The 13607-nt window shown below is 43.5% G+C and overlaps 2 protein-coding genes across 3 annotated transcripts; one reads left to right on the top strand and one right to left on the bottom strand.

Annotated features, from left to right (window-relative positions):
• Positions 1–1402: 1402 nt before the first annotated feature.
• Positions 1403–3523, bottom strand: TERF2IP (TERF2 interacting protein). The gene is made up of 3 exons (XM_032195626.1): positions 3017–3523; positions 2853–2932; positions 1403–1993 (listed from the first exon to the last, which is right to left on the bottom strand). The coding sequence occupies exons 1-3, from the start codon at positions 3513–3515 to the stop codon at positions 1550–1552; spliced, it is 1023 nt and encodes a 340-aa protein (XP_032051517.1). The 5' UTR covers positions 3516–3523; the 3' UTR covers positions 1403–1549.
• Positions 3524–3561: 38 nt separating this feature from the next.
• Positions 3562–13469, top strand: KARS1 (lysyl-tRNA synthetase 1). 2 transcript variants are annotated; one of them, XM_032195625.1, is made up of 14 exons: positions 3562–3634; positions 4351–4501; positions 4707–4872; positions 5287–5380; positions 5672–5858; positions 6026–6151; positions 7906–8025; positions 8870–9032; positions 9122–9295; positions 10079–10164; positions 10857–10942; positions 11185–11311; positions 12957–13100; positions 13337–13469. In XM_032195625.1, exons 1-14 carry the CDS (start codon positions 3573–3575, stop codon positions 13421–13423), a joined length of 1773 nt encoding a protein of 590 aa, XP_032051516.1. In that variant the 5' UTR covers positions 3562–3572; the 3' UTR covers positions 13424–13469. The 2 variants fall into 2 exon arrangements, with proteins under 2 accessions (XP_032051516.1, XP_032051515.1); XM_032195624.1 differs by lacking the exon at positions 3562–3634 and adding an exon at positions 3674–3834.
• Positions 13470–13607: the final 138 nt, after the last annotated feature.

The raw sequence follows: 13607 nt of genomic DNA on the forward strand, positions 1-13607 counted from the left end.
CCAAACCATTCTAACTGTTTCAGCAGGAAATGACCTGTCTAGTAGAACACTGCACAGTCTAAAAGTTTTGGCATTTATTTGGATAACAGTTGTCAATATTACAAGTCAATGGATGTTTCAGTACATTGGTTTTCTGAAATAGAAATCTCATTATACGAAGTTATCATTGACTTTCAATAACTTGAATTTGCCTTATAACTAGCAATTCCCTAATTCAACTTAATTTTATGGAGTACCACAGTGCAGCAAGCAACAACCCTGTGAATGACTCTTAAAAAAAAAAAAAAAGTATTATTTTTTAAAAAATAATCAACCTTTGCTTTTATAACCCCATTTTACTTCACTAAAAGGATGACCTAATTCCAGATTAACAGGAGTTATAAATGACTAGTGCCCAGCTGATTGTTCAAATAATAATGGAGACCAGAACACAATTTCAAGCTGTATGTACTAAGTTTTTTCAGATTATGACCATATATCAGACATTATTTTCTATCTTGCTCAGACATTACACAACTAAAAGATTTTTAACTTCAAGTCTGAGATGGATACAGCTAGACAGAACTACAGCATATGACCCCGAAAGCTGGTCTACTTTTTCAAACTAGACTACATGGTCAGTCTAAGCAGAAGCGCTACTTTGCCTAGACTGAAGACTTGGCACTCTTCAACCTGTAACTGGGGGAGAACTAATATTTTTTTGAAATCACAAGGACAGATGGTAAATTTAATGTTATTAAACAAATCCTGCAATATTAGTACTGGAAAATACCTGTTGAAAGTTGTTAACAAAAATTGAGATGACTGCACACTTGCTTGAGATTTTAACTGAGGTCTCTGTAACCATGAGACAGTATTATAATGTCCTGGTGAACTTTTTGGTCGTTCCCAGATCTCAGCATTTATTTATAAGACTGAGCACCTCAAACACATTTTCTAACATGCTCTTAACCCTTGTTTTGGAGGGTTACATTTTCACTGGTATCGTTTCTGCATGTCAGCTACTAATCAAGGTCCATTAACAAAAACATAAGGTAGTGACAACAGCTGGCAGAGTACGTTCCTAGATGATCATCCACAGCATTCTGAAGTGATACACGTAACAGAAAGGAGGTTGATATCATGTACTAATATAGTAAGACAGCAGTTTCAGTATTTAATGAGAGTCTGTCTCACTTTGGAGCCAACCTCATTCAAAATCCACTACATACAGTAAAGTACAGGCCAAACTGTCAGATGGCTTATATAGTAAATATATAGTCTAAAGCAAACTTTCACTAAGAAAACTTAATACTGGATAGGATTTCTCTCTTCATCATTTTCTACTTTTAAATGTTCAGTATGCTCTGCATTAAAAAAAAAACAAAAAACAAACCAAAAAAAACCACAAAAAAAACCCACAAAATCAGACATTTATAAAAGTTATTTTAAAGCATTTCTGAAACTTTAGAACAATATAACATTCTCCATCACATCTGCATTTCTGAAATGACCTTGCTTTGATTAAGTTCTTGCCACTGTAACAGAACAGTCATTTCCATCTACTTTTCTAACTTTTCCTAAATGCTACTCGCTTTGCTACGTTTTCAGCTCCAAATTTTGCTATCAATTTACTTCTAACATGCTCATCATCCTTTTGCAATTCTAAATCGTCCTCTCTGCTCCACACAGGGTATCCATCCAAACGCTGCCCTGTCTGCAGAAAGTATGATGTAGTCTCCACTTCACCAGTGTTTTTCAGAAAGGCCTGTGTAACAGTGAACAGGTCCACGTTAAACCTTTCCATGAAGTGCCGCATAGTTTTCACTACTTCTCCCACCACTCTGGAAGAAGAGCAAGTGCTTCTTGGTCTGTCTTCCCTTTGTAACTGAGTGCCAGGGAAAGCACAGTCCTCCATCCCAGTCTTCAAACCAGATGCCGTTTCACCTGGAGGCTTTCCCCCTCCAACTTGTGTAGGAAGTTCTTCTAAAGCATCTGAGGTGTCACTTTCTGACTAAAAGTAAGAGAAATCATCAGTTAGGTATATTTCCCAGCAAGCTTCTGTTACTACTGCTACCCTGTGATCAGTATCTTCCACCGTGACTTTCTATAACGTATAAAGACACTCTCTAATTACTGGACACATCAAAATTCACTGACTGAAGTGAAGCGATATATGTTAACAAGGATATACAAGATCACAGAAAAGCAAGACATGTAAGGGAGTATTTCAAAGGATCATAGACTATCTGAGTTGGAAGAGACCCACAAGGATCATCGAGTCCAACTTCTGGGTTCCTACAAGACCAGCCCCCCAAAAATCAGACCACGTGTCTGAGTGTTTTCCACACGCTTCTTGAACTCCGGCAGACTCAGTGCTGTGACCACTTCCCTAGGGAGCCTGTTCCAGTGCCCGACCACCCTCTGGGTGAAAAACCTTTTCCCAATATCCAGCCTGAACCTCCCCATTTGAACAACCTAAGTACAAAAAGCAAAGGTAAACAGTAATGCAACCGCGCGAACATTTTATGCCCAAGGTAAAAGCTGCCAATACAGCTCTTGACACATCATAGCATGTAACAGTCACGATAACCTCCTCAGCCAAACTTTGGGCAGAGAATCAAGTTACACAAACGGGCCCTATTGCACGTGCCGCAGTGAGATGCTGCTCATCGCAAGCCACATAGTTCACAACTCACACGAAGCTCCCATTTCGCCATAGCATAAGGGGTATCACGGTGCAAAGCAAACCAAGAATTTAACTGAGCTACAGCATGGGAAAGCCGCTCCGTGGCAGCCAGGGCTGCCGCGCGCAGCTCGCCCTCAGCGGCACAGCAGCGGCTGCGGCCCCGCCGCCGGCTGCCAACGCTCACCTCGTCGCTTTCAAACTCCCGATTCGCTGCCTCGAAAATGCCCATGCCTCGTGCGCGCTCCTCCTCCGTCTGCTTGGGCTCTGCGGGAAGAGACGGGCGATTGCTGCCGGGCCCGGGCCGCCGCCGCCGCTCCCCCCGGGCCCCATCGGCCGCCCCCTGCTCACCCCCGCGCAGCGGCCTCAAGTGCCGCAGGTAGCGGTCGCGCATGGCCTGCCAGGAGTGCCGCGTCAGGCCGGCCCGCTCCAGCTCCTTCCACAGCGCCCTGCCGCCCACCCGCCTCTCGCCCCGCCCGCGCACGGCCTGCAGCAGCGCCGCGTCCTCCGCCTCCGTGAAGGCGAGGCGGCCGCGCGGCGAGGCGGCGGGCGGCGGGGGCGGCGCAGCGGGCAGCCGGAAGGGCTCCAGCGGCAGGCGCTGGTTGCGCTTTATGCACTCCGTCACGTACTCGGCGGAGACGGCCCCGCCGGGCGCCTGCTCGCCGGGCTGCGCCAGAAGCACGGCGTCCGGCTCCTGGATGCGGCACAGCCGCCCGCCGCCCGCCAGCAGCAGGGGCGCCAGGCGCAGCTTTGTCAGCCCGGGCCGCACGTAGAAGCGCATCGGCCTCCCGTCATCCCACAGGAACAGCTGGCGCGACCGCCCTGCCTCCGCTTTCCCGCGCGCCGCCATCGCTGCCCGCCGACGCGCAGGCGCCGCGGCACCGGAAGGACCGCGGGAGGAGCGAAGATGGCGGCCGCAGCGGAGCGGGGTTGCGACGTGGGGGACGCTGAGCCGCGCCTCAGTAAAAAGTGAGGGTGGGCGGGCAGGGCAACTGAGGCGATGCTGAGCTGAGCTGAGCTGAGCTGAGCTGAGCGAACGTCTGGCGTGTGCCGCCAGGTGATCCGTTGGAGCGCGCCATGCTGAGGCCTGCAGCTGCGCGGCTCCGCGGCTGGGCCTGGAAGGCCGCGCCCGCGCTCCGATGGCGCCAGGCGCTTCATGACCGAAGCAGGTCGGTGCTTTGCGATCTGGCCGGGCCCGCCTCTTTCATCATGAAGTTCCGGCCGGCGGGGCCGGGGGCTGTGGGGCCCTGCGCTCCACGGGGAGCGGGCCGCGAAGGCGGCAGCGGGAGTCTGAAGCAGAGCCTGACTTTAACCGGTGACTCTAACCTGACTTTTAGCTCATTTCACTTATCTGCCGCGTGGGGTAGCTCTGCTTCTATGAAGGCTCGTATAAGGGGGCCTGCAGAGGATCCTTGGGCTCCCAGGGAACGCATCCTCAAGGTCTGTCTACGCAATACTTAATTCAGCTTTAGTTTTCCCTGAGTATTCGTATCTCTTAAGGAATGAACTAAAAGCCTTCAGAGAAGGAAACACTTAAACACACTTAAGTATTATTTTGACTTTAGGGCACAGTAAGGGAAATGACGGGGCTATTTTTACAGTAAGGTTTTGGCAGAATCTGGCAAAGTGCTTCCCCATACAAGTAGCAAAGTACCTGCTGCATCTGTTTTCCTTCTGTTTTACAGTGAGCTGAAGAGGCGTTTGAAGGCTGAAAGAAAAATAGCTGAAAAAGAGGCAAAGCAGAAAGAGCAAAGTGAAAAGCATTCAAATAAGCCTTCCTTGACTTCTGACTCTGAGAATAACATTGGTGCTGATGAGGAAAACTTGGATCCAAATGTGAGAATCTGGACATGTGCTTATTACTGTTTTGAGAATAAATATTGTTGATCTACATTTGATTTTTATTCAGAATGAACTAAATGGTTAAAAGGGGGGGGGGAGAGGAGACACGTATTCCTAAGTCAGGGTAGCAGTGTTTTAACTTGTAAAATGCTTTAAGATTCTAATAAAATCATTCGGTCTTGCTTGTTTATTGTTACAGCAATATTACAAGATCCGTAGCCATGCAATCCAGCAGCTGCAGGGCACCAATGAAGATCCTTATCCCCACAAGTTCCACGTAGACTTATCTCTCTCAGATTTTATAGAGAAATACAGTCACTTGCAGCCAGGAGATCACCTGACAGACATTACAGTGAGAGTGGCAGGTAAAAGCTAATCTGGAATGCGGAAGGATGGCCTGTTGATTTTCAGAGCTAAGTCCTAGCTGGTTTTAGAGATGGGGTGGTCTGTTTTCAAATTTTGCTGATCCTCTTAGTCATGAAGCTAAGTCTGTAGCAGCATTATACTATTTAGGACAGGCTTTCAGACTGAGTGGATTGTTGCAACTTACCTTACAAGTATAACATTAGATTGTGATTTTGGCTTCAGGACTCAAAGCTCACGTGAACTTTTGTGTAGTCATGTTAGTTTTAAGATTTTAACTGCTTCTCTTCCACATTTAGTGATCAGTTCAGAACTGATGGTCTTTTTTACGGGTGGTGGTAATATTGTAGCTTTTGCCCTTGTGTCCTTCTGTTAGGGACATGTTTCTCAGTGTTCTGCATGCTTTTGGTATTTAGGTCGAATCCACGCAAAGCGTGCCTCTGGAGGGAAACTGATTTTCTATGATCTTCGTGGTGAAGGAGTCAAGTTGCAGGTCATGGCAAATTCCAGGTAAGTAGAAATATTCCCAGTAGCATTCTAAATTGAACTGTTCTCTAGGACTTAGAAATGTGTATTTGGGCATCCAGTTATTTCATTGCCTTAGCTAAGCTGTTTGGCTAGGGATTGTCTTAGGTAGGCAGGTAGCGTTTTGCTTAGGCTGTTATGTATGGCTTCCTTATTAGAAGGATTCTTGTTTTTAAGAATTTGGCCTGAGGAGAGACTTGCAGAACAGTTGGAATGTTGAACTTCAAGCAAAACTACTTACTTTTTTTTTTTTTTTTTTTTTTTTTGTAATTACAGACTTTACAAATCTGAGGAAGAATATTTCTGTATTAACAACAAGCTGCGTCGTGGGGACATTATTGGTGTAGAAGGAAATCCTGGGAAAACAAAGAAAGGGGAACTGAGTATTATTCCTTACGAAATAACTCTGTTATCTCCATGCCTGCACATGTTGCCTCATCTTCACTTTGGCCTTAAAGATAAGGTAAGGTACCTGCCGTACCTGTGACTCTTGGAGGTGATTTGACAGGTCATCCGTTCAGATCTGCTGATGGTATCAGTGAACAAAGAGCCATTCATCTTGTTTTGGTACTTCTTTTCTTTGGCAGTACATTTTGTCTAGCTTGTTCTAAAAATATTTGTTCTTTTCAGGAAACTAGATATCGTCAGAGATACTTGGATTTAATTCTTAATGATTATGTGAGGCAAAAATTTATAACCCGTGCAAAGATTGTGACATATATCCGGAGCTTTCTAGATGAATTGGGCTTCTTAGAGGTAAGGCTTTATTGTTTGTTTCTGTCTGCATACTCAATGTGTTTGGGGCTTCTCAGCTTCAGGGATACTGTATATTCAGGCTCACATGCGAAATATTAATAGAGTGAGAGCAATTACCTCAACACGGTGTGTTTATCAGTTTCAGGTAACAGGAGCTGTTTTATTTTCCCTCTTTTTAAAGTTAAGACTATTGCTCAGTTGGTAGCCTGTGATTCAGAAAACATTTATGAAGGTAGAACTTCAAACTGCTGTTGTCTTTCTCTTATTTCAGTAGTGTAAGGTAGAAGTGACATCTTTGCAATGGCATTTTGACATAATATAGTTCCATTAAGAGTTTATCAGCCGAATCTGCAAAATCTGCCACTGGAGTTTTTTGAGAGCAGAGGAAGGATGAAGCAGTCTGAACCTGTGCTATGTCATCTCTGTCTTGCCATGTAAAGGCTTTAAAATCTTTCTTTGATTTTTTTTTTTTTTTTTTGCTTTTAATCTAGTGCTTACAAATTATACTATTTTGACAATAATTTGATGAAAGAGAACCATGAGAGTCCTTCTCAATTTATGCGAAGTGTAAATACATGAACAAAATAAAAGGCAGAAGCGTCAGGGAATCGTCAGCAATCTAAAGATGCATGAGTCAATGCTGAGTCATTAGGGTCCATATGGCATGATTTAGTGTCATACCACGGGCAGATACTCGCTTGATTTTGAGAAAAATACATCTGAACTGTCATAGGTATTGTACCGTGCTCTTCAGGTTACTGTCAGGGCTTCTTTGCAGTCAGTTCAATGCTCCAAAGTTAAACTGCGTTTCTGATTCCGGTACTGTCTGGCATGCTCACTGCTTTCTGTTCTCTGAAGCTCAGTCTGATATATAGTGCAGATGTGTTTGGAGAAACCCAAAATACTTAGAGACCTATATTAATACATATCTTAGGATGTTCCTCCTCTTTTTCAAGTTCTAGCTGCGTTCTTGTTCTGTCGTTATCACACGTCAACTTCTGGTTTTGCCCTGATCTTTGTTCTTTCCCAGAAGCCCTGAGTCTCGCTGTAGTTCCTCTTCTGCACTGCTATAAACAGTTCTGTCGTGAATTATGAAATACTTGTTTTCATGATTTGAGGTTATTAACAGGAGATTAATTCTTGTTGGTAGTGAGGTATGAGGATATAGCTGGCATCCTGAAGTTCTTTATGCTGATGTGTAAGCCAAGCCTGTAGGTCAGCACAGCAGATTAAATAGCGTATCTCCCACAGAATCAATTAGAAAATCATTCTTATCACTTGGGCAGACTTATAGAGGAGCAGCTGCTTGTACTGTTTTGCCACTTTCACCTGTACTCTGAGTACGGGGCTGAGGTTTGATTTGTAAATCATTCTGTCATTCCATTTTTACAAAGGTCGTCTTTATTTTCGTACTTGCCTGTCAGGTTCTTCTTTCCCTGAATTTGATGTTGAACTTACGTGTAAGTCTCTTTCTCTCGTAGTTGATAGTGTATATTCTTTGTATTATTATTGACTTCATGGGAGAAATGGCCTTTACTACAGAATTGTTTTCATATGCTGGAATGTCAAAGACTAAGTGAAATGCAGAGATTTTTTTCATCAGAGCTAGCTGTGGTTGGTTGGTTTTCTTGTTTCACGGAGTTCTGCTGTGGAAACAGAAATACCCAAAAGATGAAAGCACGGTAGGTATTGAGGAGGAGCCTGGAAATATTTATGTCAATGTTAAAATCTGTTGTTTTGTTACTATTTTACAGATTGAAACTCCTATGATGAATATAATTCCAGGTGGAGCCATGGCAAGACCTTTTATCACATACCATAATGAGCTTGATATGAATTTATATATGAGAATTGCTCCGGAGCTTTACCACAAGGTAAAATACAAGCCCCACATGGTTAATCCTATATTCTCCAGCCTGTTGTGATCTCACAGAATCACAGAATGGTTGAGGTTGGAAGGGGCCTCTGGAGGTCGTCTGTCCAAACACCCAATTCAAGCAGGGCCATTCAGAGCAAGTTGCCCAGGACCGTATCCAGAGAGCTTCTGAATATCTACAAAGAGGCGATTTAACAACCTCTCTGGGCAGACTGTGCCAGTGCTCAGTCAACCGTACGATACAAAAGCTACCTGATATTCAGATGGAGCCTCCTGTATTCCAGTTTGTACTTACTGCTTCTTTTCTTGTCAATGGGCACCACTGAAGTGAGCCTGGCTCCATCTTCACATCCTTTCTTCAGTTATTTATATATATTGATAAGATTTCCCCTGGAGCCTTGTCTAGCCTAGACAGTCCCGTCTTTCTCAGCCTTTCCTCATTGCGGAAGTGTTCCTGAACTCATCTTAGTGGCCCTTCACTGGACTCTCTCCAGTGTGACTATGTCTCTGTTGCACAGGGGTCTGGAACTGGACACAGTACTCCAGGTGTTGCCTCACTAGGGCTGAGTGGAAAGGAAGGATCACCTCCCTTGACCCACTGGCAATACTTTGTTAGTGCAGCCAAGAGCACTATTAGCCTTCTTAGCGGCAAGGGCACATCTCATTATTTAAAATAAATAAATAAATTAGGATTATTCCTGAAGAACAGTGGACTCAGTGGATTAGTGGAAACAAAATGGATCTTGAATCAGATTTTTCAGGTCATGTTGCAGTTATGTTTGTATGAGCTCTTTTCAGTTCTTTGAAAATGTTGGTATTTACTAGAATTTCCTTTTGTTTAGATGGTGGTGGTTGGAGGCTTGGACAGAGTATATGAAATTGGGCGTCAGTTCCGGAATGAAGGAATTGATTTGACTCACAACCCTGAGTTCACAACTTGTGAATTCTACATGGCTTATGCAGACTACCATGACTTGATGGAAATTACAGAGAAGCTGCTTTCAGGTGACATATGCAATATTAATTAAAAAAGAATAAGAATCCCCAGAAAGAACTGTATATTATGTTGTATACTCCCTTCTATACTCTTGTAGGGATGGTGAAACATATTACTGGAAGCTACAAGATCACTTACCATCCAGATGGTCAAGATGGACAGGCATACGAGATAGATTTTACCCTTCCTTTCCGACGCATTAGCATGGTGGATGAATTGGAAAAGGTTCTAGGAGTGAAATTTCCATCAGCTGAGTCCTTTGAAACTGAAGGTTAGACGGCGTTTATGCATGTCCTATTATTCTTACTTAACACACAGAGAGCAAAGATTTGAAGTCCTCAGCCTGCAGTCTGTCAGCTACTTTTTTGAAGTGGTGTCAGTACATGGGATTGATTTGCTCTCAATTTGTCTGTTACATGAGAGTCCAGAATGAAGTGAAGCCTTCGTGCCATGCAGTTTTTAGCAAGTTCTGACTCTTTCACCTCTTCCTTTGTGGAGTATATATAATGCTGTATACTCAGAAGACGTAATCTGAGGAGAACTTGATCTGTTAAAGAAACACAGCTTTTTATTTCTTATTTCTTCTGTCTTTTGTGCAATTGAGTCTCCATGCCTGTGATCATAGGTTAGGAGTAAGATTATTTTGGGCATTCTTCAAAGTATGTGTGTCTGCTATTTTATTCTTGAAATCATAATTTGTAAGGAAATAAGTTCATACGCTTTTTAGTGCTTTTTTTTGTTTGTTTGTTTAAATAATAATATCTGACAATTGTGATGCAGGATTGTATGTAACTATTTTCTGATTTTCCGAAATGCGAAATAACTTAGATTTTAGTGTAAACTGATAAAAAACAAAAATACGAAGCCAAAAAAAATATTTTTGTAGTGTTTGAAACTGACATTTGAGGTAATATTTTCCATGATGATTTCTACTGTTAATGTTTTCTACTATAGAGATTTAAAGAACCACTATAAAACCTTTTGAAGTATGCAGGAAGAAAAGATGTGGCTGCCTGGATGGCTTTTCTAATTTTTTGTCTACAACTGTTTTTAGAAACTCGCAGGTTCTTTGATGACCTTTGTGTGGCAAGAAATGTTGAGTGTCCACCTCCCAGGACAACAGCAAGGCTTCTTGACAGAGTAAGTAACAGTGATTTTTTGATAGTCCTAACATATTTCAGGATCTGTCTGTATCAATAGAAGTCTCTTCAGAACAAGTTTAGCTGCATGTGACAAAATACACTGACATAGGCTAAAGCTGTTTCTTTATGACAGTGATAAAACTTGTTTTATCAAAATCCTGTTGTCTACACTAAAACGTAGTTGACTGATACCTGCTTAATATGAGATCTAGAGAATTTTAGGTTGAAAACTCGTTTCCTGTGCCCCTAAAAAATCTGCTTTATCCTTATGTCAATTTTTTTTTTTCAAGAGATCTGTTTGTTCGTATGTATCTTATCAAACTGGTAGGCATCCCATATAGTTCTTTTATCAACTGTATTAAGTCTTTTCCTTTGTACCCAGCATATTGCCTTATAGAACCTGTTAACAAAAATAGTAACGTAATTTCATTTGCACATCATAACAAAGGCCAATAAAAAAAGCATCAGGAAAAAAAAAAACAACACAGCTATGTCACTGTTTCTTATCCAGCTAGGACGTATGTGCTCTATTAGTGAGAACATTGCCGTGATTAAGCATTATTAGTTGAGAAACTTCCCAGTTTCATGGTACATTCTTCAGTACTGAAGAGAAGGAATTAAGATGTTTGGGAAAGGCAGTGCTGGAAAGCGTTACTGTACTCTACACAACTTTTGCTTTTGTTTTCCCAGTTAGTTGGTGAATTTCTGGAAGTCACTTGTATCAACCCAACATTCATCTGTGATCACCCTCAGATCATGAGTCCTCTAGCCAAATGGTAAGAGTATGAGACAGTTAGTATGTAACTCCTTAATCCTCTATTTTTACACCAATCCAGGTAGGTTCTTGAACTGTGAAGCCTAGCATCCAGAGAACAGGTGTGCTCATACCGAGTAGTTTAAAGTTTTGACAGCTGTTACTGCTAAATGTGGGTAGACTTCTTGACATCATGTATGTGATCTATTGTTTTTGTAAAGCTATTTATTTTAAGGTGTGGTTGGTTTGCCTCTTTTGATGTAGGCATCGCACTCATCGGGGACTAACAGAACGTTTTGAACTCTTTGTGATGAAGAAGGAAGTGTGCAATGCATACACAGAACTTAATGATCCTTTCCGGCAGCGGCAGCTTTTTGAGGATCAGGCCAAGGTAGGGTGTTTGCTGATAGTGAATCAATGATTTAGGCACATAAGTAAAGAGTATTTTCTATGCCTAATTCCAAATCTGTCACTAGTCCCTACAGCTGAAAAGGGTTGTTAATACTTTGAGTGAGTGTTCCTCACTCAAGTGAAACCCTTTCATTAAAACTTACTTCCTTTTAAAGGAACCTTGCTCTAAGGTAAACATGTCTAAACTCTTCTGTTGATTAGTTTATAGTAGCACTGCCAGGTTTTGGAATAGCATGCTTTTTTTTTCTACCTGATGTACTTATCTGAAAAAAAGCAGATGTGCAGGGTATTTTCTCTGTGTTACTTGGAGTGAAAGTGAGTTATTTTTCCACAATTAAGCCTTCATGTAATCATACAACATCATATTTCCAGTTTCTTAAATAAGTTTCTGTGTCCAATAAAAGTTTGAATGTTGAGTCTAATTTTCAGAACTCTGAGCTCTTTTAAATTGTTTCACAGAATAGAGCTGCAAACTGGAAATTATTATGCCTGGAAATTGATAGCACTAGGTGTCTCTACATAAGTCTGGGAAAGGAGGGACTCAAACTGGCTTTGTTATTAATTATGTATACACTCACATGGATGCGTGTGTGCATACATGATTGAGGTCAGATGGTGTGGTCTGCAGAGAACTCCTGTTATTTCTACTGTTTCTGATGGCTTCACATTACCTGAGAGGATTAAACAGTTATCAAAAACAGGAAAATATGTTAACTAACTTACTTGTTAGTAAATTTCAAAATGTTGTCAGTGTGAATATTATTAAAGATTTCTTTCTCCTTGGGTCTGCTGTATGTTTGTTTGCTGCTGTTGTCTGATTATGCCTAGTCTCTGCAGACCTGTGATTCTTTGTTTTAAATTAAAATTTGCCTGAAGGCTTAAGGGGGAAATTGAGTCTAAGGGTGGCAGTTCACATTTCAGGATTTCAGACTCAAGCAGAAAAGTTTAATACTTTGGGAGAGTGTTTCTTGAAACTATGTATACCAAAACGTTAGTTGTTTCAACACTGACGTGTTGTACATTTGAGGGGCTTGACTAGTCTGCATTTTTATCATCATCATCACCTTTAGCACTTGGAGGCTGTTAGGGCCAATTTTTGTAAGAAGTGTTAATTACTTCCTCAGTGTCAGGGATTATAATCTTTCCACATGGGGGGGGGGAAAGCAACTGTTTAATTTTGTTTCATGGAGCAATTGCTGGTGATTCAAATGATTCTGGTTCTTAGTTGTTTCTGCAAACGTTAAAGGGGTACTTGGAAGTGATAAAGAACCCGAGAAGCTTTTGAAAGCAATTTATTCCACGGTGGTCTGCTGCCATGCGTCTCTGGAGATTGCTTTTACTGAAGCAAAAAGGCTGAACGTTTGTCTAGAAAAGAAGCTTCTGGGTCACAAAGAAGTTGAGCTTAGAGTTGATTTGGAAGCACCTGTACAGCCAGCTTCCACAGCTTTCTTTTTCTGGGTGATTAAACTTCCCTCATTTGTTACTCACTTTTGTGGCTGCATAAAGCTTTGGTTTTATCAGTTACACAGCTGCTATAAACATACTCATTTCTGATGGCAACTAGTAGAACCGGTAGCGTCTAGCTCTGTACGACCCTGCCTTTTATCGCTTATTTTCTCATTTAGGCAAAGGCTGCAGGCGACGATGAAGCCATGTTTATTGACGAAAACTTCTGCACCGCACTGGAGTACGGCCTCCCTCCTACAGCTGGCTGGGGCATGGGAATCGATCGCTTCGCCATGTTCCTTACGGATTCCAGTAACATCAAGGTAAACGGGAGCGGCGGCGCCTGCTGCGGGCGGCTGGAGAGCTGCCACGCGGTCCCGCCGAGCGGAGCGCGGGAGGCCGCGGGCGTCGCCCCGCCCCCGGAAGCCGCCCGAGCCGCCGAGCGCCGCTCCCGGCCGCGTGACGGGGCGGGGCCGAGCCGCGCTTTCGCGAGACTTCAGCGCCGCGGCGCTCTGCGGGCCGGGGGCCTGGCGCGCTCTGAGGGTGTCGCTCTTTGCAGGAGGTGCTGCTCTTCCCCGCCATGAAGCCGGAGGACAAGAGGAAGGAGGCGCAGCCCGAGCAGCCTGCCGAAGGCACCTCCGTGTGACGCCCGGGGTGGTCGTCAATAAATGCATCTCTGTGCCGCGCGAGTGCCCCTGTGTCTCTGTGTGCGCCTGCGCGGGAGCTCCCTCTTCCCCGATGCCCGCGCGTTCCGGGGGCGGAGCCTGCGGCCGCGCGTGCGCGGGGGGTGGGGGCAGCAGCGCCGGACGGGAGCGGGCTCTGAGGCCGCT

Source organism: Aythya fuligula, chromosome 12, assembly GCF_009819795.1.
Source record: "Aythya fuligula isolate bAytFul2 chromosome 12, bAytFul2.pri, whole genome shotgun sequence".
Lineage (NCBI taxonomy): Eukaryota > Metazoa > Chordata > Aves > Anseriformes > Anatidae > Aythya > Aythya fuligula.

Coding starts and splice junctions, on each gene's coding strand:
- KARS1 (XM_032195624.1), top strand. CDS start 3,743: ATGCTGAGGCCTGCAGCTGCGCGGCTCCGCGGCTGGGCCTGGAAGGCC. Junction 4,873..5,286: donor CATTACAGTGAGAGTGGCAG/GTAAAAGCTAAT, acceptor TTTGGTATTTAG/GTCGAATCCACGCAAAGCGT. Junction 10,943..11,184: donor ATGAGTCCTCTAGCCAAATG/GTAAGAGTATGA, acceptor CTTTTGATGTAG/GCATCGCACTCATCGGGGAC.
- TERF2IP (XM_032195626.1), bottom strand. CDS start 3,515: ATGGCGGCGCGCGGGAAAGCGGAGGCAGGGCGGTCGCGCCAGCTGTTC. Junction 2,933..3,016: donor CTTGAGGCCGCTGCGCGGGG/GTGAGCAGGGGG, acceptor CTCTTCCCGCAG/AGCCCAAGCAGACGGAGGAG. Junction 1,994..2,852: donor GGGAGTTTGAAAGCGACGAG/GTGAGCGTTGGC, acceptor TCTTACTTTTAG/TCAGAAAGTGACACCTCAGA.